The sequence below is a fragment of the Symphodus melops genome, assembly GCF_947650265.1.
Source record: "Symphodus melops genome assembly, chromosome: 20".
Classification (NCBI taxonomy): Eukaryota; Metazoa; Chordata; class Actinopteri; order Labriformes; family Labridae; genus Symphodus; species Symphodus melops.
In genome coordinates, this window is record NC_136710.1 from 9,944,000 (window position 1) to 9,971,116 (window position 27,117).

The 27,117-nt window shown below is 39.7% G+C and overlaps 1 protein-coding gene and 2 long non-coding RNA genes across 10 annotated transcripts in view; 1 reads left to right on the forward strand and 2 right to left on the reverse strand.

Annotated features, from left to right (window-relative positions):
- LOC306841207 (protein Dok-7-like) overlaps positions 1-6,934 on the forward strand; it is a 50,737-nt gene extending 43,803 nt beyond the window's left edge. For 4 of the 5 annotated variants that reach the window (XM_079370935.1, XM_079370936.1, XM_079370937.1 and 1 more), the window contains 2 exons: positions 2,166-2,345; positions 5,431-6,934. In XM_079370935.1, coding sequence (XP_079227061.1) covers positions 2,166-2,345; positions 5,431-5,567 — 317 coding nt within the window. In that variant the 3' untranslated portion in view covers positions 5,568-6,934. The remainder of the gene's footprint in view (positions 1-2,165; positions 2,346-5,430) is intronic. The other variant, XM_079370938.1, reaches the window with a different exon arrangement.
- On the reverse strand, positions 3,160-4,038 carry LOC306841213. The gene is made up of 2 exons (XR_013781455.1): positions 3,806-4,038; positions 3,160-3,662 (listed from the first exon to the last, which is right to left on the reverse strand). It is a non-coding gene; the product is annotated as an uncharacterized lncRNA (long non-coding RNA).
- Positions 6,935-7,027: 93 nt separating the features above from the next.
- LOC306841212 overlaps positions 7,028-27,117 on the reverse strand; it is a 106,623-nt gene continuing 86,533 nt past the window's right edge. For all 4 annotated transcript variants that reach the window (XR_013781451.1, XR_013781452.1, XR_013781453.1 and 1 more), the window contains one exon: positions 7,028-7,354. This is a non-coding gene — a long non-coding RNA (uncharacterized lncRNA). The remainder of the gene's footprint in view (positions 7,355-27,117) is intronic.

A 27,117-nucleotide genomic window follows, 5' to 3' on the forward strand; every position in this document is an offset into this window, starting at 1 on the left:
AACAGCTATATTGCAGAAGAAAAACAGTTGTATTACAGTGGATAAATAAACAGCTATATTGCAGTTGCTAAATAAACAGTTATATTATTGCAGTGGATAAATAAACAGTTATATTGCAGCAGAAAAATAAACAGTTATATTGCAGTGCACAAATAAACAGTTACATTATATTGCAGTGGATAAATAAACAGTTATGTTGCAGTGGATAAATAAACAGTTACATTATATTGCAGTGGATAAATAAACAGTTATGTTGCAGTGGATAAATAAACAGTTATATGGCAGAGGATATATAGTTATATCGCATAGGATAAATAACAGTTATATTGCTGTAGACAAATAAACGTTGAACCCTGGACTGACTTGAGAACATTTCCCACCTTAAAACGTTTCCATTTTTCATATTGCAGTGGATAAATAAACAGTTATATTGCAGTGGATAAGTAAACAGTTGTATTGCAGTGACTGAATGAATAAACAGTTGTTGAACAGTTAATGCAATATTGCACACACTAATGAAATTTACCAGCAGTGAGTTATTGCACTGTGCAAGTGATGACATTCTTGCACATAGTATTCCCATCTTGTTTGTAGGGGGTTATGGGTTGAGGAGTCTTTCTACTGCTTTGGGAAAGAAGCTATTCAACTGCTGCCAGAGGCAAGGGTGGTGAAAATGCAGTGTCCAGGGTGAGATGTGTCGTTTTTGATGGATGAGGCACGCCTGTGGAGACGGCGCGAGTGGATGTCTCTGAAGGATGGGAGAGGGGAGCCAACAATCATCTGAGCAGTTTTGATGATCCGCTGAAGTTCTTTCTTTTCTTGCTGCAGTGCAGCGAGAGCAACAGGCAGTGCAGCCGTATGTCAGGATGCCCTCAATTGTGCAGCAGTAAAAGTTCTTCAGTAGATAACAAGGGTCCTCAGGAAAAAGAGGCGTTGGTGTGCATTCTTTAACAGGTGTGCCGTGTTCAGGCTCCAGGTCAGACCCTCTGAGATGTGCACTCCCAGGAACTGAAAGCTGGAGACACGTTTGACGTCTTCCTTTTATGTGCAGACTATCATGAAGTGTTTCTTTTTTTTTTTCCTGTAATCAGTAACTCTTAAGAAGCATGTCTACAAATTCCTTGTTATAGGCTAGACAGAAGACATTACCCTCACTTGTAATATCACACAAGCATTCCTTCAGTCTCAGTAAATTATTTCTTTTTCAGCTTCAAACATACATTAACTCCTGTTCAACTCTATATCTGCTGCTAGGAGAGTCTTACAGTCAAACTGTTACATCTACAAAGACCTAAGACAAGAGTTACTCTGAGATGGAAGACAGATTTAAAATAATATCCCCACAAATGGACCAAGATAAATGAATTCAAGAAAATATGTACAAACAGTTTGTGTATTGAGCTGTTGTCATGAAAGCTAAATGCTGTGGCTAAATGGCTACATTGGAGAGGGTCATTTATAACACGCTAGCTGACATACAGTACATGTTGGGTACGGTTGAAGTTAACTTGAAGATGGGCAAAAAAAGAGATAAGTTATAACAGCCCTAAATGATGTCTTTATTTGTATGTGCAATAACTTGGGTCAGCTGACTCTCCATGCTAAGCTCTCCTGCTAATTATGAAACAACAAAGACATGAATAACGATGCAGAAGAATGTTACGCCACAATCTGCTCTGAATAAATTCTACAACGCTGTACACTCGCCTTCTTAGTCAGTCTCTCTATTTTCTCCTCTTAGCTTCAGTCCATCCTCTTTGCCTCAGTCATCGTATCAAACAGTACAGAGACAAGTTAACTAGCTTCTTTTAATAACTGGAGGCTTGTATGTGAACTTGTGCCATGAAGCCATACATGCTTCTGGTGAGATAAGCCTGTAGAGACGTACTGCAGTGAACAGTTTCCTCTGTTCCATAGAACTTAAATCATTTTAAAATCCCAGAGGCGACAAAAAGTTTCCTGTTGATTAGTTTCCAAAGCTAGGTTTTGGTGTAAGACACCAGGCTAGAATCCAAATGACGTAGAACTTGTTAGTTTTGGTCTCTCGTGAGATTTTCTTGATAACAATGTTTACACCTCTTAAAAAAAAAAAAAAAAAAACGGCCTCAGACACTTCAACACATCTCCTCCTGATCCTCATTAACATGTTGCTGTTATATCTACAGGGGCAGTGTTCGTCTTCCCCCTCGAGGCTCCCCTTCCTGAAAGGCCTCGCAGTGATGGTGTGACATACGTGAATATTCCTGTTAGTCCGACGTCCAAAAAGCAGCTCAACTACATGGAGCTGGAGCTGCAGGAGTCAGGTCATGGACCCCGAGGGACCGCCCCACATCTCCCGCCTCAGAGTAATGATACATCAGTAATCGTCTTTGAATAGTTTTTATTAATTCTCGTTCTAATAATATTAACTTTATATACATATATGTGTGTGTGTGTGTGTGTGTGTGTGTGTGTGTGTGTGTGTGTGTGTGTGTGTGTGTGTGTGTGTGTGTGTGTGTGTGTGTGTGTGTGTGTGTGTGTGTGTGTGTGTGTGTGTGTGTGTGTGTGTGTGTGTGTGTGTGTGTGTGTGTGTGTGTGTGTGTGTGTGTGTGTGTGTGTGTGTGTGTGTGTGTGTGTGTATGTGTGTATATATATGTATGTATGTGTATATATATATGTATGTATATATATGTATGTATATAAATATATATATATATGTATATATATATATATAGAGAGAGAGAGAGAGAGAGAGAGAATCATTAAAAACAAGAACAAAGCAAACACAAAAAAACAACAACAGCAAGAACATGACAGATGCAAAAACTAAAACCCCACAGATCCAACCCAACCATTACAAGAACTATCATAAGAACCCAGGCAAAACAAGAGCCCAACAACACGAGCTGAGACCAAGAGGACAGAAGATTAAAAGGATTAAGAAACTGAAAGCAAATAAAAAGATAATAGCAATAACAAGTTAAGAGCAGTAAGAGAAATAGAATACATTATCAAATAGGAATCAATGTGGATCTTGAACAGTCAACTATCTTTTTCCAGCTTGTGTGTTGAAGTTTGAGAACTGTTTGTCACAGTAAGATAAAGTATTGAAACTTTCAGCCCTCGAGGTTAGTAGTTTTAAAACAGCGTTATAAACTTCAGCTACATTTGTAAGTTACATTTGTAATAAAGTCTTGCACAAGTTGACACAAAAGCTCCTTTTCTATTGGACATGTTTTGCCTGTGAAATTTACAGGGTGCTCTAACAGGACATCACAGTTTTAATCATCAGCATCCCTGTAATGCATTCATATTCAGAAGAATATTAAACATTCATGAGTTTCAAACCTGAAATAGATGAGATGCAGGCAGATTGTTAATGCACTGTTTAGACGTAAAAAAACATCAAGTCCACGACATGAATAGATTAAAGAGAGGGAAAAAAAGAGTAGTCTGTTTCACCCTGAGGTTCTTGGCTTCATTTATCTTCTTGTCTTTTTTGTGCTTGTGCTTGTCTTCAGTGCTGGAGACGTTCATGAAACAGGGAATTTTAAAATAAACACAGATGTCAATATCAGCAAAGGTTGGAAAGTAAAAGAAGTCACTGGGTAAGGATCCATTTGATTTCCTGTCGTCTCACTGAGAGACAGCTGTGTCCTTGTCATGGGAGACTCGGCAGCGAGCTGTAATTGACAGACAAGTTGGCTATTAGCATCATTGCCCCTCAGGAATACGAGGGCCGCTCGGGCTCCGACATGAGAGAGGTTAATCTCTGATGGCAGCAACACACTTTCTATCCTGGCATGTGGCCTCATTAATCTGTCACCTGGGAGGAGGAGGGTCCCATCTCTCCACTGAAGGGGGGGGGTCACAGGGCATTCAGATCACAGCTGCAAATTCACTGGCTTACATGGGATCCTCCTCTGAGACTACTGATGTCTTGTTAGGAGCCAGTTTTTGATTTCCCCGACTGTAGAATCACAGTGAAGTGAGCATTTCTATAATCTTCATGAATATTCAGATTTTTCAATTTAACCCCTTACTTGGTGCTTTTTTCATGTCCTCCTCCCCTGTACGGAAAACAGTGCATGAGGGGAACTTAAAGGCTTCAGTTGAATCACTTGCAATTTTTTCTGCATTGTCACATGAAGCACCGTCACTTAACTTAAGCAATCAAGCTCAGTGAGGACAGAGATCCCTTTCCCTCTAAAGAGTGGCTCGTTGCCAGGCTTTGTTTTTGGGCTGAGGACCGAAGAGGTCAAACCCTCTGCTTTTCTTTCATTTCTCTCAGCTTCCAATCAACAGTTTCGGCGGTGCTTCACTGTTGTATCGAAGCTCATCCGGAGTGCTGAAGCGTCACCTTGTCGGGTACAGACCTGTGCTAGTCCACCGCACAAGGCCACGAGCATGAACAATTCAATCTAACCAGCATGTTGCTGCTTAATAAGCCTCCTCTCCGCACCCTTCATTTACTTTTGGCCTCTGAAACTGCCGATCTGTCAAACAGAATTCATCCAAGCACTTTCACCACTGTCACAAGTCCAGCCACTTCCACACTGATAAAGCCAACAGCTGTCCTCATTTCACCTCAAGCAGCACCTCAACTCTTCCTCCTCACAATGCAGGCAATACTCTCGATTTGATTCTGACTGCGCCACAGCGAACCTCTCCGCCACTAATCTGCATCTATCAGACCACGTCTTCATTTCAATCACAGTCTCCTCGCCGCAACTCCCTCAGGCACCGCCACAAAAGGTTTCATACCATCCAAACATTCAATCCTTTGAACTCACTCGGCTGTCTGCTCAGGTCTTGGCTGCTCTTAAGGGATTTTGCCAAACTCTGAGATGAGGCGACAGACGCACTCTGCTCCACACTCATCGCTGCACAAACTCTGCCCTCTAGAGCCCAAAGCCTGCTCGCAAAAACCTCCCCTCGCCCGTGACTTCCTGAACTCATCAGAGAGCTAATGGATAGAGATAATGACCAAAATCCAGCAGACCTCAGGGACTACAGTATGAGCGAAAACTTAGCCTCAAAACTTTGGATAGGAAGACAACATACCATCAGAATAAGATTCGCAATGCCATAGAAGCATGATGTTTTCAGATTTTAACTTCCTGCTATCATCACTTCTTCCTCTGCACTCCACTCTACTCACACCAAACCTCAGACATGTTTATCTCATATCTTACTGAGAAGGCCGTAACCTTCAGTGTCCAGTTTTCTGGTTTGTGTCCTATCACTCAGGGAGATCTTTTAGAGTTTCTCAACAACATTGTTATACAAAAAAATCTTTGTTGACATTGATGTTAGCTGGTTGAAAACTGGTTAAAGAGAAGTCTTGGAAAGAAGAGCGCTGATCTGTAAAAAACAAAACAAAAAACAACAACTGGTGTTCAGAAAAATATCTGCATAAGCACTTAAGAATCTGTTGTTGTGTCCTTACAGGAAAAAGCTCCACAAAATACGCCCAGATTGACATCACTGCGACTGAAACAGCCCACAAAGTTGGCACACAGCACGCCCTCGGTCGGCAGGAGGGCCTGCACACTCTGGAGCTGAGACGAAAGGGGACGCCACACTGACAACTTCTTTCACTGAACACTCAGCAGGACGCATCTGCCGTGACCAGCGTACTACAGAAAAACTATAGGGTTCCCAAGAAACATGGCTCTTAGGGGGGGTTTCAGTCCTGTCAGTTCCTAAAAAGAGCCCCAGAGGCCGACTTTGGGATTTTTCTCTCCTCTGTTGCAATGTTTAATGCAGATGGTTTGAAAGTTGCATCATCCATGCTTCAAACACTCATCTAAGAAAACAGTGCCTCCTGATGTTCACATTCACACCTCGCCTCCATAATTACAAACAACTTAAAGATGGAGACGACTCCGAGAGATTTTGGCAGCGATTCTAGGAGACGCGTTTCAGTCATCTCATTAAGCGGCATCATGTCAGTGCGGCAGCCTCGAGCTCACATGGAGGGAAGATGTGCCGGTGCCGAGCTGAGTCACTGGCACTAATAAAAGCCCTGAGCAGAGGCTTTTCACAGCTCACTCGGGCCGTCCCCCGAAACATGTAATGTGCTGCTCTCGTCCTTATTGGGGAGGATGAAGTATGCTGGCAGCAGGGGAGGGGGCAGAGAAGCTGTGAATTTTCACAAGGAGTTCACATTTGTTTATTCCTCAAATCAGCAAGTCTACGTCAAGTTGAACAAAACTCGCTTTTAAGCATAATAATATTTGGTGACTTCTTCCATTCAGCCTCAGAAAGAATTTTTATATAAAAAAGAGCTGGACTAATGTTTATCCCTAAAAAGCAGGCTCATGGATGGTTTTCAGTAACACCTCATTGTGCATGTTGACTCTGCCTGGATTCTTCTGAGAGATTATCAAAGAACAACACTGTCATCATGCCTCAAAGTCCTCGTTAATATATCACCGTTTTATCATCCAGCTACAATCGAATGTGCCAGACTGTCTGGCACTTCATGGCCGTCATTATTCAAAGTGAGGTCTTTGTAAATAGCAAGAAGTTAGATTTTTTTTATATAAACTAATTAGAGTGCTTAACATGTTTTCTATTATTCCTTATTTGGTATTCTTTGTTGAAAACGTCACATAGTCAACATGTTGTCTCTTTGTCATACTCTGCTTGGAGTGACTCTTCTGTGTCATACGTGTAAATACATTCTCTTTCTATATGAGGTGATGCTGATGGTAATGAAAACATCACGTATGGAAAGTGAAAATGGAGGGAAACAGTTTAAGGACAGAGCGTTTAAGAGCTGATCTTTACTTCTACTACCATGTTGAAAGTCAATTATTTATAACATTAAGTACTGCTTTGAAGTGTGTGTTCATTTTCGGTAGCTACAGTAGATTCTATGTGGGATTTATGCCCCCCCCCTCATGTACAGATGTAAAACAGTACATTATATAAAGCATTCTTACAATAACTTTGTTGTCTTTCATTATCCCGGGCTAAGACTCACACCACCAACCTCCGGAGGGCGAATCTTTAAAGCCTTAAACAATGGAGGAATTAATGACTTTGCTGCCATTTTTGTTTCATTTACAGCATCTTGTTCTCTGCAGTTACAGGAAAGATCCAAATTAGATATCAAAGCTTAAGCAGCTAACAGATAGCTAACTGGACAATTCATTTTACTTTTCTACCTATAATGAAGAAAATCTTTGTTTGGCCATTACTTTCAAGAAGTGCTTCATTACGTGAAGGGATGGAGGAATTGGATGATAAATACCTTTCTGAAATGGACACTTTCCTGCAGCACTTTCAGGCTCAGAACGCTCGATTAGGTGCTGTCACAGGAGCTCGGCTGACATCTTTGCTGGAATGGATCTGGGCGTGTGAAGAGCTTTGGAAGAAGCACACAGATGGTTGTGCACGTTATGTTCAGTGATCAGGCTGTTTGACGTGTAAATGAAACGCTTTCCCACGAAGGCCGTTTTATTGGGATTGTTCCTGGTCCGCTATTTTTCAAGATGGGGATGTACACTCTGACGAGCAAATGTGAATCCTGTTACCCTGAGAACTCCACTGGCAAAGTCTCTCACACTAGAAATATTAACCTCACTGACCTGGAACAAAAGCGTGCAGCCAAGTGTTTCTTGGAAGCTAAATCACTCATTAAATTCAGCTGGAAAGAGCAGAGGAATAAAGCATAATTGGGAAGTCTGCGGTCAAATATTGACATAAATAAATTAATGCTAATCCCGTTGAGGAACTGTGGTTGTAGGTAAATGAGAAACGGTATGCAAATCCACATAAGGCTCGTGTGTGATTGCAGCACGTTTTTAATGACAGAAACGGCTCTCGTGGGCTGAGGTTTAATCCTGCACTGAGCCACACAACAGTCCAAGTTCAGGACTACCATCAGTCTACAAAACCATATATTTGAATTTGACCTGAGTCTTTCAAGTCTACTAACTTTGAAAAATTATTGCTGCCTGTCTCGATGTCTCGGTTGTTATTAGACTAGGGGTTTTTAAAAAAAAATTTTAAACATTGACCTGAGACTTCCTTTCACACCACTTAGACCCCAGTCTGGGCTTCAGATGTGCTTTAGATGGCTCACTACTTGATCTCACTCGTAGATGGTGAGAATTGATATGGCAAAACGTAGCATGAGAGTCATTTTGAGAACTTTGGGGACTTGGCTTGAGACTCACACAGCATTGAATAAGACAAGAAAAAAAAAAGATAATTTAATGTGTTTGTTCTCTGACAAAACTTTAATTGAGATTTGACTTGAAAAGTGATAAGCCTTAAAAAACAAGTTCTGCTTTTGGGAGTTGACCTGGGCCTGGACTCCAGATACATAAAGGGTATAATGCTGCCTTCATCCAAATATCGAGCTCTATAAGCAGCTGAATTCTAATGAATAAGTTCATTAGGTTTAGAGAACACAGGCTGTGGAGGCAGTGCATACAACTGCAGAGCTATTCAATTCTTCTCTTTGTATTGGTTTAATTATCTCAAATGCCCTTTTTTGCCCTCCAAGAAAATTACATCTACTGAATAAGTAATTGGCTCATACAAATCAAACTGTCAGTGAGACTTTGTCAATCTTATTCTTAGTTGTTAGAAAACAAATTAAACAACTCAATCTCCTAAATTATTCATACAGGTCATATTTCTTTTTTCTTCTTTTTTTTGGACTTCATTACTGATGTTGCTGCTCCGTCTGCAGGACTCAGAAGAGATTGAGACCAAATTCATGAACAAAACAGGAGACATCATTTCATTCACACAACAGCACGTTAAGCTCAGAGAGAACACTCCTGCCTCAGGTGCATTAATAATTCTCCACAAACATGAAATACGTTATTGTTGTTAGTAGCTCTTGTAATCTTGTCCCTTTCTTTACATGTCATTCAACAAAATAAAGACATCCACATTTTATAAGTGTGGGAGGAAAGCACGCAGAATCAAGATTTTGTGTCTCGACTGATTCTATTGGCTCGCTAAATGTTGTACTGAAGCAGAGAGAGAAAATATGATGTTACAATCCAAACTTCTCCATCAGTTTAGAGCAGCTCTGGGGAAACTGAATGTGATTAATAGGAAAAATACTGACCAAATACTATTGCCCTCAGTTCTACAGTTGGCTGTAGCATCTTTTTAGCTTTTTAGCAAAACAAAACAAAAAACAGAAAGACACTGCCTTGGTACACCACCTACTCCAATATTGGACCAAACTAAGCGACCAGCTGGCACACATAGATCAGATAGTGATTCAGGGTCAGATATTTTCTTCAGATTGGTGGAAGAAAGGGCAGAGCTTAAATAACACTGACTCACCCTAAAATACTTCTAATTAGTCTTTAAGAAGCTGGGTGACAGCTGGACGTGTAAATAGGCAAATGTTCGACAATAGATGTATGTCAAAGAACTGTTCACAGCTTGTTGATAAAAAAAATAAAGTAGACAACTTCTGTTTTTTAGCAAGTTATAAGTCTACCTCTGTTCTGAACACAAAGCCATCCTGTCAGTACATTCAACATGTGAAGCAGATGGTAAACCACTGTGTAACAGGTAATAATATGAAATGTTGCACACTTGTACTAATGGCATGTCACTGGTTCACCCTCGTCTCTTTTCAAGGTTCATTCTTTGTGTCGTACACGTTGACACTAAATGATTTAATTTACCTTTGTTTCCCACACACTATCCATCCACGTATTTGTCCTTCCTCACTGCATGAAATTGTAATTCATGTCAGTCTTTTCCTCGCGTTTCAATCAATTCTTATTCTGTGTAGCATGCTGCGATAAATTAGATTAGAGCCGAGCATGGTCTTCAGGAGTCTGGCGGAGAAGCAGACAACATAAAGGACACAGCAATGAGTCATTTAAAGGGTCAATGTCTGCTCGTCTTTAATGAATCAGAACAGACTGCTTATTCTCTTTAATCTTTCAATTTGCATTAAGGCTCATCAGGGATAAAGTAGTTGTTTATGGATGTGGATTGGAATCATAACACAAGTATGTAACAGCGCAAGTGTTGAGTCTAGCCTCACTAAGTGTTGAATGAGTGCCTCTTCACTGTGGCACTGATGCTTGAACCTACAGCTTCATGACTTATAAGTAAATGTTACGCTTCCACAAATAGCCTCTGATCGGTTTATCTGTCGGAAGTGATTTGTTGCAAATGGTAAAAGCCCGCAGGGTGCAGTAGCATTTCCAACCCGGCAACCCAATAAACTCAAGCCACTGACCTTTTTGGCTCTGGTCATTTGGCCCTAGTCATTGGCCTCGTTCAGCCCAACTCGATTACGAGCCCTAATGTCTCACACAAACACAGAAAGATCCTCCTGCACTCGATGCCCACGAGGCATTTCAAAAGGAAACGCCTTCATTTTGCTGTTGTTCTTCACCATCGAGCTTTTTCCCCCCCCCTTTGCGATGCAGTCTTTTTGATGCTTTTATGTGTGTGCTATTTTACGCTGATGATACACTATTATATACTGATAACTACATTCTAGTTTAATAAGACAACAATATTAAAAGCATTCTGTTTAGATTAAGGACAACTGAGAAGGCAATCACCCTCATTGAGTCCACACAAGCACACAGCTGAATGTCGTAACACACACACAAAGTGATGGCACAGTCGTTGTCTTGATATGTTCAGTGACACACCCTCATGAGCTTTTTTTTCTTTTGCTGACTACTTTTGGGTTTCACAACGCTTTTCAGATCAGTCCACATCCTGTTTTTTCAAAAAGTGGAAACGATTGAAAAGGAGATAAGAGAAGGATTTCAGAGACTTTATCGGGGCTTATTGTTCTGTATTGTTCCTGATAACACCACTACATAAAGGACATTTGGAGCTAATCACTCCAGCCAACAAATTCGATCTCTCAATCTGTCATTATCTGTTAAGCTGCTCCAGGCGGCGCTTCACATGTCTAGTTATGATTCACTCACACAACCTAAGGAGAGATGATCACGGTGCCAAGTATTGATTGTAGTCAGCTCAGCTTAGGCGAGTAACACTTGAAATCCATCATATCGCTGCAAGAACTGTGTGAAATAGACCGGCAGCTGCTGGGTTTCACTGAGTGTAAAAAAAAAAAACAACAACGAGTGAATACATTAGTGTCTGACCGGCTCTTCATGACACTTGGGGTGAGCTTAGTAAGGCTTGTTTGGGTGGGAGTTACGTAATGGAACAAATGTGGACTGTTCTTTTATGTTAGCAGTTTAACAACAATTAATGCCCAGATACAAACACTTGAGCGCTGTCATTGAACGCTCCTCTGTGGACTGATACAGAGAGGAGAATAACAAAAACTGTAAAATGGTTCACAGAACAAGGGCAATAACAACAATCTACTTAGTGACATCATTAGTGCAGCACGTCTTTTTTTTTCACCTTTTCCTCGTCTATAGCATCTATTGATTTCCATTAGTCCTTTGTTCACACAAAAGGAGGCGCTGACGGCCAAAACAATCATTCTGCTGCTGCTGAGAGCTGTAACTCTTTTACTCCCTTTACCTTTATTGTTCTACCTTTCTGTGTCCCTGTCAGTGTTTGTGTGCTGAGCAGATGAGAGAATGTGCAAGAAGACGCCTGTGAAGTTGAGCAATTATCACAGTGAGGGCTGTGTGACGCGGCGTGACTCAACTCAGCACGACACAAACAGTCCTCTAAATGACTTGCTGATTTTGGGGAAGAAAGTGAAGTTTTTCTGAAAAGACAAGAGAGGTGGAGCCTGTGACAAAATCAGATCCAATATTGATGGTTTTGAGGAACATCAGATTCCTGTGGGTTTTGAACTGATTGCCATTTCTTGGGATGCTCTTTTAATGTCAGTTGCTTCCCCTCATTAGAATAAACAGCAACTTCTGAAGAGCTTCCATCGTTTTTGAAATGGGATTGAGACTTGAAACAGCCCCATTCAAGGAAAACAACTTTTGACTGGAAATCTTGCGTTTTCATCTCACCAATAATCCTGTTTGTGATGATTTCTTCTTCTTGATAGATCATTAAACAGCTGTAAATGAAGGCTTCAACACATACACAGGAAATGCATGCTCCAAAGCTTAATGCCCACTAAAGAGGAAATCTACCCAAATAACACCACTTTCCATTTTACCATCTCCTCTTCAAGTGCCTTTAGGACTACGTGTACTGAATGAGATCTTGTTAAGTTTGTTGTCCTGACAGCAGCCAGATAAACTGTAAATGCATAATGGCAAATATTGGCTCTCTTTTTGTGCACTTTAACACTTTTGTCCAGAGAAAATACCTGTTAAAAAAAACTAAGGTTATAATGAAATAATACTACGTTCTTGTTTTTGTTACATGATATATATTTTATATCTTGCCCTTGTATCTGGACAAATAACAATGTAGTTGTTCTTTTCTGGACAACTCTTTTTAAAATCTTAATAACTTGAGCCGCTCAACAGGGTGTTTACTGATTTTGTAATAAAATGCCTCAATGTGACAGCCCTCCTCTATATCACATGTAACCTAAGCGCTATAGCTAGAAGTTCTGAATTATCACTGGGTTCTTTGCTTTTCATCTATCCACCATCAAGTCTTTACAATGATGCTAAAGATGAAGTGTGGCTTTGCTGAGACAGAACCAGAAGACCCCATGTTAAAATGTCCATTTTGTTCACACCTTATTCACTAATCATTATTGGCTTGGTCATTGGAACAAAGTACTGTGTGGAGGATAAATGGTTTAAGAACTCATCAGTGTTGAATATAGAAAGGCCTCTTTTAGACATTTGGCAGGAGGCTGAAGGCCTCAGCTCCTCATTTTTGCCATTTATTAAGTGAACAGAAAGTTCATTTGAGACAGAACTTCTAATATGGCAACCGCCATCATTGGACTTTAAAACTTAGTTTTCGAAACCAGTGGATGACACCACTGAGACTGCTGCTTTATTTAGTCTTTTTTTTTATTCACATTTAGTGCTATTGGCTACTTTAAATAGCAACCAACATTTAAAAACATGCTACTTCTTTTAAAAAAGTTAAATTCAGCATAAATATCATTGTGATAGCTGCTCCATGGATAACTTTCATTGACCTTTGGTGATGATATGAAAGGAATGTTAGTTATATGTCAAAGTAATCTCTGTTTTGTTGCGTGAAATCACTTTTCCGTGTTACAGTAGTGACCCTCTTAATGCACAGGATGCATTTTATGCCATAAAAAAAGTGGCACATTAAGCACTTAGCGCCCCAAGCAAGACCCTGATACCCTGAACACAGGAGGCCTGCAGTTTCTGATGAGTATTGTCATCACTGGATGTGATGAGGTGACCGAGGGGGGAAAGTATCATTAGGAGCGGCGGCTGGAACAAAGGCCTCGATGCTTTGTTACATTATGTCTGACACACACTGACCACTCAGGAAAACAAACCATTATGTGTCTGTGTAGGCGGAGCGGGCAAACTTTTATAGACATTTCTGTAATGCTGTGTCTAATAATCCAGAAGAAGTTCTGTTGTTTGTTATTGTGCTACAAGTCCAGCATTATAAAGCTTTGTTTTTACTCTGCTGATTATAACCTTGTTTCAAAACATCATCAAACGTTGTGGTTTCACGAATGATAATCCACTGCACAGATGTTAATGGAGCCACACGTTCATAAAGTATTTCAAACACATATTTGGTTATTCTTTGGAGCTCTCCCGTTTAGCGTCTTTAGTCTCAGCTGTTTCATTTTCAGTCAACTAAGAGGGAACAGAAAATGTTTCTCTTGATTAGACTCAACAGTAAAAGATATTTTGGAAATGACTCACAGTTCGAGTGGAGTAGGCTGTGAAAGAGTAACCATTGCTTAGCATAACGTTGACAAGATTTTCTCTGTACAGTCTGTATCTGTGACTCGACTTGTGTGGAGTGAATGTAACACTCTGGTACAATGATGACAGTTCTAATCCAGGGGGAAGCTAGAAGCAGGTTTCTGCACTTTTGCCGACTGAAGAGGTTTATGTTTCTCATTTCGTTGTAAAACTCCTTTTCTCTGAACACTTCTATATTTAAAACGTATGCTCACTGCCAGCTCTCTTTTAACAAACTTCATCTCCTTTGTTAGAATTTCAAAACCCTGTCTCCATGGTGACAACAGGACTCCAGGCAGTCACTGTGCCATCCAAGAATAACTTCTCTAGTAAATCTCAATATTTTCACACCTATGCACTTGTTAATCTGATGAGATTTCATGAATCCCGTTCGTGTTGGCCTTATATAGTAGGGTTTTTTTTCTTAATGGTTTAGACAAGGCAAGTAATTGTAACCGTTTACTTCCAGTTTCTAAAATCTATGCTCATGTACACTAAATATCTTCTAGCTGTATCTCCATACTTAGCATTGTGTGGGGCGTTGTAGGTGAGGATGAGGAGTTTTAAGTTGATACGCTGGGCCATGGGGAGCCAATGGCGGTTGTGAAGGAGTTCTGATTGTATTGACGTTTCTTTGGTGAATTTGATGGTGAACTGTAGACGAGACTACTACAACAGTCTCTGTTGTAGTAGTCTCGTCTGGAGGTGATGAATGCGTGGGTGAGGGTCTGGAAAGCTGAAAATCAGAGGGATGGGCGGAGGCGGGTGATGTTTTCTGAGATGGAAAAAGGCTGTTTTGGTAACGTGTTTGTCGAAGGAGAGGGTTTGGTCGTAGATGACTCCAAGGTTATGGATGTGGGAGGTGAGGGAGAAGCTGTTGGTGGATCTGATGAAAGGGATTTGGGGCCGATGATGATGACTTCTGATTTGCCGCAGTTGAGTTGGAGAAAGTTGGTTTGGAGCCAGGATTTTATTTCAGTGAGGATTGAGTAAGTGGCAGGAGTAATGGCTTTGGTGACGATGTGGAGCTGGAAGTCACCGGCAAAACAGTGAAGTCCATGGCATGTACATAATGAAGAGGAGGGCTCCTTGTACTGACCCTTGGGAGTGGGGAGTGATTTGCAGTGGTTTATGCTGATGAACTGGTATCTGTCAGACAGGTATGATTTGAGCTAGGAGAGAGCAGTGCCAGTGATGTATAAAGTGGTTGCAGGGCTGGAGAAGAGGATGAAAATGGTTGATGATGTCAAATGCTGCGTTTAGGTCCAGAAGGATGAGGATGTTAACGCCTCTGGCATCAGAGGAGAGGAGAAAAGTAGCAAACATGCAGTTAGGCTATTTTTTTTATTTTATTAAGATGTTATATAAACTTAAAAACATGCCTGAGAGAGGACCTTTTAATCATGGAGTGACTAATGTAGCCTACAAAAGAAGAAAAAGATGAGGTCATTTGACCACAAAGCTAAAAACACTCATGCTAAAAAAAATGTTCTGGTTCCTTTGATAACTGAACATTTACCACTTAGAGTAGATGAATAACATTTGCTCAGCAGTGAAAAGAATAGCTGAAGAGGGTATTGAAATAAAAGTGTAAAAAAGTACCACTCAGTATTCAAGGCAAAGGTATTGCTTCAGTGCAACTTTGATTCTATTTTCGTAGAGTAAAAAAACAGCTGCATTAAGTGCGTCTTTTCCAATCCGAGTCGGGGCCAATTGACAAGTTAATGGTGTGAAAGAGGGATATTTACATTTTTCTTTTCGGAATTACCAAAACACACTGAAGAAAATTATCTTAAGCTCAAAACTCGATAAAGAAGCAATTATACCAACTTCAAAAAGCTCTCCGACAGTGTTCAAATGGCTGAGTAAAAAAACTGCCAAAAAAAAAAAAAAAAAGTAAAAGATACAGTGTCAGCGTCTACCCATCATTATTGTCACACAATCATGGCTCCATTGTCACAAGACTTGCGTGATTCATGGAGACTTCAACACTTCATTTAAATGACAATTTATTCAAACCACTGTGTTTTAATCCTTCTGCTTCCCTCATCGTTCTTTTCACTCTCTCACCAGAGAGCATGAGTGGGAGTTGTCACAGCACGCCGCTTTAAACAAACAGATTTGAATGATGGACCTACGCAGCGATCGGCACCTCATGCAGTTTGAAAGAAACACTCTCATGGATAATTGGAACTGATATATTTTGATTCAGGGTTCTACGAGGGGATATTGACCTGCCGTGTTGATGAAAGATAATGGGTGTTTACTTACAGTACGCATATTGACGTGGTGTCATAGTTAAAGAGAAGACAGAAACCACCATATTTCACATTGATTAGCTCTCAGCGAGGACTCGCACAGTGTTTGATCCATGACAGATGTGGTAAATGTGTCCTGTACAATAAAACTGAAAGGGCTGTCTATGGACACACGTATTGATTTGGATGTCAAAGGGGATCCACAACAAAACCAACATTTTTCACAGCAGCATTGCAAAGCTTATGAATCAGGCTACATGAGTAGGAGTGTTTTTCGTTTATTATGTAATATGGCATTGTAAACAATTCACTATTCCTGTTTCTTAGTTTCATAGAAATAGATGAGACACAGCTAAAGAAGTATGGAGCAAGAGCCAGGAATTTGCTAGCTTAGCATAAATGCTGAAAGCGTGTATAAAGCATACCCCAATGGTTAGGATTCATTTTAGAGATTAAGGAATACATTTTTGGTCCTCACACGTACATAAGGACACTCATGCATGAATGTGATCGTGTAAGAAACAGACCTTGCAGTAACAGAGCTCTCCAATGCCAATTCAGCACCATGGACAGAGTGAGCTGTCACTGAACCTACAGCGGAATAAGATTGAACATTGGGGAAAGTGTGGATTCAAAAACATTGCTGCTTAAAAGAAAATTGTGTTTGTGTTCAGATGAACAAGCTATCATAAATTGGACAATTCTCTCGACTGACACATTTCTACCCTCAACAAAAAGACGATCCACCAGCTCCAAAGTTTCAATCTAAGCATTTGGTAAGCTGTTTATTTCTTACATGGATAATGTTAGTCTTATTCATACACAACATAATTAAAAACCAAAGTTTGAGGTCATAGGTCAAGTGACTCACATGCCTGATGGATAACAACAGGTTGTCCCTCCACAGTCCTTCTGAGCATTTGCAGCACTTTAAGATGCCTGTCAGGTTAAAAAACCCACATTCTTTAAATACCTGAAGTGACTTCATCATATGTCTGACTTAATGTAGTTTAATATGAAGCACATTTCTAATTATGAAAAGTATAGTGTTAACAAGTATTGAGTTTATATCACTTTACAGGGATTTGGTCTTTTGAGTAAAATTTTTATTTTGCTGAATGTGCTTATTCACCTTTTTCTAACTGTTAGACATTTCTCTTTAACATGAAACTGTAAAGCAGTCTCAACAGGAAGCTATCCTATGAAAGTCGGCAGCTACAAATAAGAACCCTGGTCAGAAACAGAAACTTTGATTTCTGGTTCGGTTGCGCTCTCCAAGAAAACACCCTGAGCAATGAATCTTACCCTGCCAAAGAATTACAACTATACTGAGAGCGCAAAGGCAAGGCAAAGTCCTTATAAAGCAATTAGCAGACATAGCCGTGTAATTAAGACATCAGGCTTCTGGAAAGAACGAGTCGTTTACTGCTCTGCTTTGTGATCAACAAATACAGTATTTCAATATCAGCTCACAGGCAAGTGTGTGTTAGTGTAAAGATGTAAATGTTAAAGGAGGAAAATCAAGAAGCATTTAATGATAATGTTGCTGTGTGAATGGCACAGGGAAAACAGAGAGAGAGAGAGCTCACCATTATAATTGCAAAGTTTATTGGCTGTTTTCCAAACTGCTTATAAAAGGAGAAATCAGATAACCGCAGGCTTCCTGGCTGTCCTGATAGAGGCCTGATAATGGATTGAAGAGGGGGACAGAATCGATACGGCTGTCCCCACTCTGAGCCGGGAAACCATCGCAGAGAACTCACTGTACATCTGTAATCTGCAAAGGAGCGACCCGGCTCCTACAGGCCTCTCTCTTAGTGACCTTAAAGCTGCCAGGGTCAACCTATCTGTCAACAGCCATCAGGAGCCATTTGCAAGAAGAACGCTTTTTCCATTTCTGTGAAATGCCAGGTTCAGAGGTTGTTTCAGTGCTCATTAGCAATACTCTGCAACTGGAAACCAAAGAAAGTAACAGGAGAACGTTTACTGGACATTTTAATGTACTTATTTTGCATCATCTCTCCTGAAAACATTATTTTATCTCTGCATTCATCGTTCAACAATCAACTTAAAGAGATTTTTTGGGGGGCAGAACCACTCGGCTTTCCGACGCTCCCCGATGTGTAACCTTTTTGTTCAAAGAAACGCTTCTAACTACTTAATAGTTAAAGAATTTAATGAAACTACTTTCATGTAGGAATATGCGGATGCACTAATTTGATCACACAGTTAGCTGCAACAGAAACATGTACTTTAAAAATAAGGTTGCAAAACCAAAATGTCAAGCTTCAAAGGAGAAGGTTTTAAATAGAGATGCACCCTGAAGCAGGGCCGATATGGATTTTCTAATTCACAAGTTAGGTAAAGAGCGTTCAAATTTAGATCTTGTATGTTTATACCTATTCATGTTTTTTTTGTATCCAGCACCCACTGAGGGATGTGTGTGTCTTTGTTGATATTTCAATAAGTAACAAGTAAGCCAATTGCTGACTCTGATACAATTTGAAATCATTAATTCTTTGTAAATTTTGTGTTTTGTATCATCTTCTGTTTGCTAAATGAGCTATTAGATTGGATGTATTTAAAGTGTTAAACTGTAAATGGTAAATGGACTTGAGTTTGTATAGCACTTTTCTAGTCTTCTGACAACCAAAGCGCTTTCACACCGCAGGTCACACCAACACATTCACACACTGATGACATAGGTTTCTATGTATATTGACCATCACAAGTAACTAATCCTGTTTATACACGTTCATACGCCCCTGGTGCGGTAGGGGGCGCAATCACAGGAGCTGGGTATCGACCCTTTGACCTTCCAGTTGAGAAGCGTTGAGCAGCAGCCAACTATCTCTGGTACAAGTCTTTTAAACTGGACGCCCCTGATCTTTCTCAGAGACGGCGAAAGACCCTTAAACTGTCAACATTTTATTTCATGTTTGAGTATGAAAACAAATCTGCCTGTCTTCTGCCGAATGCCAAACCTCCTCTCTGAATGAACAGTAAGCCTTGAATTGATTGGATACAACACAAAGACATCGACTACTGACACCGGTGCATGCCTCATTATTTGCATGTGATGTATCTTTTGCCTGTCCTTTGTTCAACAGGTGGTGGGTCTTTAAAGATTGACCTCTGACCCGTGTCTTAAGATTACTCCTGGCTAACATAAAAGCAGAAGAGGGATCAGGAGAATGTGCTGTGGCTTGGAAGGATTTGGTCACGCTTCAGGATTATTGATGCTCGAGTGAGCTAAAAAGATGAAACTCAAATTGTAGTGCGGCATTACTGCATTTTAAGAAATGTCTTTGATCATCACAGCGAGGAAAGTACAATTAGATCAATGAGGACATATGAAACAGAACATTTTAGCTTTTAAGGCGATGCAGTTCTTTAGTAAATATTTTGTTTTGAGATGTACTTCCACCTCTCAGGGCTTGTACACTTGAAGCAGAAGTTGATCAAAAGAAGTGAAAAGTTCAGGCAACTATTGTTGCTGTTGGTCAACATGACAGCAAAAGTACACTTTCTGTGTTTTTAATCTTTGGAGAAAAATAGAGGGGACTCCATCAAACCCACAAAAGAGCAGATGGACACTTGTCCCAAAAAAAGCTCCTGTTGGCTCAGTGTTGAGACTTATCTTAGCTCAGACATGGTTTAGCACTTAAGTCGAACTGCTGTTTGTACCAGGGAGGGTTTAAAAAAAGAAGAAGAAAAAAAGCAATACAGGAGAGAAAAAGCTCATAAATCTCGGCCTACAGCTTTTAGAGGAGGAAGCAGCAGCAGGAAAAAGGCTTTGAGGTATTGGAAGGCTAACTGATTGTGAAGGAAGAGACTTTGTTGTTTTATTTTGAAATCATGTTCAGCCTGTAAGAGGGGAGCTATCCCAATTACTACAAGCAGACGCAACACCCACTCTACAAAGTTTCTGACAAGAACTTGAGCAAGAAGGGTTTCATTAACACGGGTTTAACCAGGAGACAATGACAATAATAATATCAATAATAGTCTAAAAGTCAGGAATGTTTACATGCCAAACAGCTGATGTTTCTATAACCTGACTAAGTATGCTGTTAGCAACACTAAACTATGAGTCACGTGAGACTCTGATCCAAAAATGAGGAACAAGTTTGCACAAGCGTGAATAGAATTTGCAGTCGCCCCCTTAGGGAATTGGTAAGAATGAAATAGGTCATAGTAACAAACTGTTTCCGAAAAAGGGAACACCTTAAATCAATCACATTGCTGTGAATTATTGTTTGTATTTGGTTTAGACTGTTTGGTAATATTAGATTATGCCTATTTTTATTGTCCGAAAAAAGCTAGACAACTATTCTCGTTACAAAAACGTACAGGTGTGTTCTACTTGGTTTCGAGAGGGTGATGTTTTTGTACGTAGAAAGCACAGTTCACTAATGTCAATTCCTTGTATGTGTAAGAATACCTGGCCAATAAAGCTGATTCTGATTTCTTGTGAGGGACTGGTTTCAAAATGCCAAACATTTTTCCATCAGTCCAGCCGTGCTCGGTATGTTTGTGAGGGTTAAACACCATTACATCCTCTTGCATCTATTGAAATCATGTTCAGGGATCTCCAGACCCCTCAGCTACTCTTGAGTTTCTCACTTGTTTTGGCAGAGATTGTTAAACCTATGCGGAATAGTTTGCCACCCCAAAATACAGAAGGACACTCATTAGTATTATTCACATGAGCTGAAACGCTTGAGTCAAGTTTTCGTAGGTGAATAGGTGGAGGGAGATGCAGTGATAAATTATTCACAAGGGATTCATTTGCAGCCTCATTTTGCAATGACAGCTCATCCTCTACACTACCTGGGAGTGCTTGACCCTATTTGCATGAAAAATGACAAAATGCAGGAAAATCTATTACTTAAAAAGAAAAAAAGTATGTTATGAGAAAGTATGAAAGGTTTTGAAAACTTTCTAATTTCTTGGACTTATGCAGCCAATATCAGCTTAGTACTCATGTTTGTATTAGGAAGGATTCACTTTGAGGAAAATGTTCTGAGCAATCGCAACACATTGTTGGATGTTATGTAAAGAAATTAAATCTAATTTTAGAGGATATCTTCCTTAAGATCATCTTGAAAAACAACACAAATACAAGCTGACATTTCAGAGGGGTCAGCAGTCATCTTCATGTCTGAGCCTGCCTTTTCCACAGCTTGACATTTATCCTGCACATGATTGGCTGAGAAAGAGGAAGTACTCTAACCTCTTATGCACTCCCTACCTAGCCCTTGTTGTTCTTGTCCCCTTCAATTAAGGACTCTGCCCGCAGGCTGACTTAAAGAAGCTTGAAGGCTCAAAGGCCTCGTGCATGGCCTCCCAAAGGGCACTGATTTAGCATTCATGGCATTTCTGCTTGCACGGAAGAAGCATCCAATAAACGGTAAATAAATAGGTAAATGGAGCAGCATGTTTGAACAGATAGACATGGTCCGCAGCAGAACATGTTAAAAAAAAGTTGTGAATTGTTAGACGTTTCAGGGCTGTCTCTGTGAAGTTTAATTAAACCTGGGAAGATGAAATGCAGTGCGCGCACAATACTGTATGTCCTATGCTTCATAACAGGCCTAATCAACTAATAATCAACCAAGTGTGTCCCTCTCATCAGGCCCGAAGCACGTGGAATACATTTGTCATCAATGAGCTTTTCTTTTAATGATGAAATGGATGTTCCAAAAATGAGATGAGTCCATCTCCCTATGAACCTTTAAAAGCCAGGAGCCTATTTTTAAAAAACACTCGAATCTCCAGGCTTAATGCCTTTAATGCGTTTTAATTCAAGATGTAATATTGAGGAGACGGGGAAGGCTAATTCTGCTTTTAGTAAAACAGATCATTGCACTTGGAGGTAAATGTTGTCTAAACTTCTGTCTGATATCAGAGTCGAGCCCCAAGGGGAGAAAGTTCTCCAACGTGAGTGTAACTGACTAATACAATTAAACTTGATTACTCTAAACCCTGAATGTTATGTAAGGACGCTCGATGTGTCACATTTCTTCAATTTAGATCATACATGTCCAATTTAGCATAATGGACTACGGGCCAACCATTCCTTACAGAACTATTAAAATGACAAAAACCATTTAGCCAGACATTTATGCCATGTTGGGAATTATAGAGTTGTTTCCTTAGCATCCATTCTGTTGAAGTGACAGTGGAGTGTCGTATAGCATTCATTCATTGTACACTCCCCTCAGGGTTTTCTTCCTTAGATAAATTTGGTAGCATAACTCGACACACAAACTGTCGTCAGAGGAAAATCTGTTCCCTGTAAAAAAGTTTGAAGATAAAATGCTACACGAGAAGCTATGGTGGTGGGTCTGCAACAGTGAAACCATAAGTCTCCTCTCTTTTTAGCTCCAGTGTGACATTGAACCACATTTTCCTTTGAATAAAGTTTATGTTCAGAAAGTAACTGTTTTGCTACTATACAGTATTCTGTAACTGTTTCAATTCTCCAACTTTCAAATGTCCCTTACAAATCTACCTAATGCCCCTTTAAACATTAAAATATCTAACTTACTGTAAATTTCCAAAAGTTATCAAAACCAGAGAAATCTTGATTTATAGGCGGCCGCCATAATGAGCCGCCATGGTAGATACAAAATGTTGATCGTTGTCAAGGAACCCCGGATGTTACGTCAAAGACCGCTAGCTGCGACTGAAAGCTGCCGTTCTGTTCCTGCATGTGCTGCTTTGATAAAAAAGAAGTCCTTTAAATCATACTTGGATACATCGTCCGTACATATAGCCTCAACGTCATCATTTGGTATTGTTTTAGTACCACCCCTAGTGGTGGATTTCACATAATGTATGTTTAAATAACCACATATAAAGCTGTTTCAAACATGGAGGTGGCCGTGGAGCAAACAGCAGCAGGGAGCAATTGTTGCTCACCAGGTCGGCGTTTCAAGAAGTGTGTGACATATCGTGAAACTATGAATACGAAGCATAGATACAAAGCAGTGAACGTCACACCTGATAAACATCATTAGATTTCGCAAAGATCAACACAGCCTCGTGTTGATGCAACCCATAACTCTAGCTGGACCGATTAAAGAACATCTTAATCTAGGAAATCAGTGTTTTTGTACATTTAGTTTATTTCCTTTCTATACTGAGTATTTCTTATGAGCTGAAAGACAGCAAAACAAAAAGACTTGTTGATAAATATCTAATCTGTATTTTTGAATACTTAGCTACTTGTCTTGTTTTATTACTCCATGATTGATGAGGATAAAGAATACTGACATGATAAGAATAAATTCTTGTCCTGCACCCCTGAGTTTAAACCAAGCGTCTTTGACAATCAATTCTTTAATCCACAAGGCATATGTTGGCATCCTTTTGATGGTTGTTGATGTAATTACTAACAGAAAGGATTTATGAGAGCTCTGAAGGGCCCTAATCATAAATGTATTTGTCTCTTGAAATCAATTAAGAGACCTCTAAACCCAGTATAGGCCTGTAGTGGTAACATCTCGGTGACGCAACAGCAATCAAACTCTAATTTAGGTCAAGTCTGCAGCTGCAAAGGAGCCACATTACGGATCCAGGCGCCATGCGACAGAGTCAAAGTTCTATCATCCTTCACCTTCCCGAGTGTTTTATTATTAGCTAAATGAGTTATAGTTGCCAGTGGGATTCAATTTTGAGAGCATATTTGCACGTGCATGGGCGTTTTTCCACAGTTCACTGGGAGTGGTCTTGATAGAGCTGTGAAGAAATCAGAGGGACTTCAGTGAATCATTATATCATCCTGTAGTGTCGGACATTATTTGCACAGATGTTCAGAGGAGCTACTGATGTATGGCATTGCTGAGCCGCTCACAGCACAATGAACAGATAAGTGCTGCTACAAAGCAGTCAGCCGTGTTTGTATTAGCCTCTGTTCCTTTCAAGAGAGGGAGAATAATGTGAGGGATGACTGACTGCCTCAATTACTGTATGGCAATTGTTTCTTTTCAGGAAGCATAACTCTTCAGGGAATCTTCTACAAAGTTGAATATACTTTCAAGAACATTTTTACTGTCTGAAATGATGGTGGTTGGATTGTAGCAGGACTTTGAGACAAGCATTTGCAGGTCAGATGCTTGTGCATGAATGCATTTAAGGGAAGACAATTTCTCTTTTAAGATTCAGTAAAAGCCTTGAGCTTTGAACGTTCAGCAAATAGCCACTGACCATCTTCTTGAAAGTCTGTTTTTGTCGATGCAGAGTGATTGAGAAAGTGCTGACATCCTCTGAACTCATCCTCTGAAGTGTGAAGCAAAGTATTTCAAGCCAGCCCAGTCAGCCCATTAACATCAACCAGAACATTAATATTAATCTGGAGCAGTGAGGCTGCAGGCTGGGGGAAAGCCCAGTTAGTGAACTGTGAGTGTTAATGTGTCTTTATCTTCCTGGTGGATCTGTTGGAACAGAATCTAATATTAATCTTTTAAAGATCTATAATAACACGTCGACACAGGCAAGAAGGTACTGTGTGATAACGGTAATGTTTAAAGACACTTAACCACACAGTGAGTAAAAAACAAGGCTCTGTGTATGCAGTTAGGCTAGAGCATCATCATGTTATCAATCTAAAGCTGCTGAAGTCTCATGTTGTTCTACGTTAAATTCTGATGTAGCGGCAACAGTAAGAGGACAAATGATCTAAAGTTACACTAATGGTTTACAATTTCAACAGTGAAGATTTCACATTTCTCCAGATTTCGAGAACAGTAGCTTATACATTATGACAGAGGCAGCCATTTAACTTCTAACCAGTATCTACACCATGAGTTTGCCAGCAAAGTAAGCAAACCTTCCCTCCACAATTAAGGGGAAAAAAATAACAACAAAATGCATCTTCTTTTTTTAAAGAAAGAGATGGAAAATATTGGACAGAGGACTTTTCTAGTGTCTGTACATCAGGCTGGGTGTGAACTATCAGGGCACACTAGCTTGCTAACAGCTTTAGCTAACGTTGTGATTGTTGAAAGTTATAAAACTACAGTATGTATACAGGGCAATTTTGTACAACACAACTTGTTACTATGCCAACTGCTGTATTTATTTCATTGTTTTCAACCCTTTTTATGCTTAATTACTATTGGCACTATATGCTGTTTTATATTTCAAACTAGTTGAAAACCTTTACCTTTCACGATTATATAACTGACATTACTCAATGTATAGTAAAGCCTCTGGTTGCTGCACTCTGATTCAGACTCACCACTGCATTCTGCTTGATAAAGTATGCTAGCCCTCACTTTATGAAAGATGCTGGCATCTATTCATCGATAAAGTCCTTACCAGAAAGCTACCATCTTACTGTATATCACCTCCTTGTTACATCTGACCCTAGATCATTTTTAACACGCTCAAGTGAGAGACTGATTCTCCAGGTTCCTCATGCCAGGACTGACCCAAGAAAAACTGCTTTTAGCGTTAGTGCAAGAGTATTTTATAACATGACCTGAAATTTAGCACTTGAATTCCTTTTGGACACTTTCAAAATATTCTTTTTTTTACCTGGTTGTAACTTTTTTATTTGATTTTAATTGTAGATTAATTATTGTAGTAATTTCAAGCTTTTAAACGTTTTTCATTTTATATAAGGTATTTTATTGTTCTTTTATTTATTTCATTACTTATAACAGCTTGACTAGTTATGCATAACTAGGCAAACATGTTTGTCATTTTGTATTCTCAGCTTCATTGTAAATCAGGGTCACTCTCAATGATCTCGCCGAGAACTTAAATATAGGTTGATGATGATGATGACAATGATCTCCATCCAATCTTCCTGCTTAGTCTTACATGTTCTTTTATGATGATAAGATGACTGTTTGATGCTGTTGAGATCTTATTTGAGCCTAAAGGATTGAATTAATGAGGCACACTGATGCTGAAACCGTTTAGGGCGTAGGGCCTGAGATCCAGCCTCGTTTGACTGGAATGGCCCATGATTGTGTAATTGGACTTCAAATGTTGCATTCTCTAACAATCAAATATCTGCCTGCAGGATTGTAAAAGAGTTAGATGTTAGATCTTAATTCCATTTCTATTCACTTCATACCAATCATGAAGAAAATGTCCAACCATTGCTACTGATTATTGTTCAGCAGATGTAAAACATATGATGGATTATAATCTAAACTTTAAATGGGAAATCCTAAAACTGCACATTAAAATAAACATGACAAACAGACTTTCTTAGTGGTGCAGTATATTTTTGAGGATAATGGTTTGAATGAATTGGGTTTTCTTTGCCCCTTCGAAGCTGAACACAATAGCATAAACATTTCTTAAAGTTGGTATGGCAAGAGCGTTAGCCTATCAGCAAACCCAGAGTAATATAAGCATGTGTTTGTAGACCAATCATCCTCTGAGGAAAATGTCTTGCTTTAAGGTTTGCAGGGAGTAGATTTGCTTTATTTAAGTGCTCTCATTAAAAACTATAAAGTTGTTGCAGAAACACACAAAAAACAACAACAACAACAATGAGCTGAAAGATGCTACAATGCTGCTCAGAGATAAAGCTCAGAAATACTGTAGGTGATAAATCTGTTTTTCCAAAAACACAACCCCCTTCAGGTTACAGTATCCCTGCAACAACATTACCTGCAGCTTGAGTGCAGATTCAATCTTTTGAAGTTTTGCATTAACAACAGATAAATCAAATGAGGAACATTAAAAGCGGGTAAGTTATTTTGCTTATTTGCTAAAATATGATGCGTTATTCATTTTTAAGTAAAATGTCTTCATGCTGATTTGCATAATTGAGTTTTTTTATTCCTCACTAAATCCACATTATCATTGTCTTTGCATTCCCTCACATAATGACAGCTTTTCAATGAGCTCTTTCTGCTAGGCTCCCATGCTGAGCACAGCCTAAGATGAGTGACATGGACGTTTCAGAAGGTCATAATGGCCAAGCAGACAGCATATGGTAAGTGTCCCCTCTAAGATAGAAAAAAAACTGCACCTGATCAATTATTCATCGAGTCTTCCTTATTATTTCTTTGGGAAATATA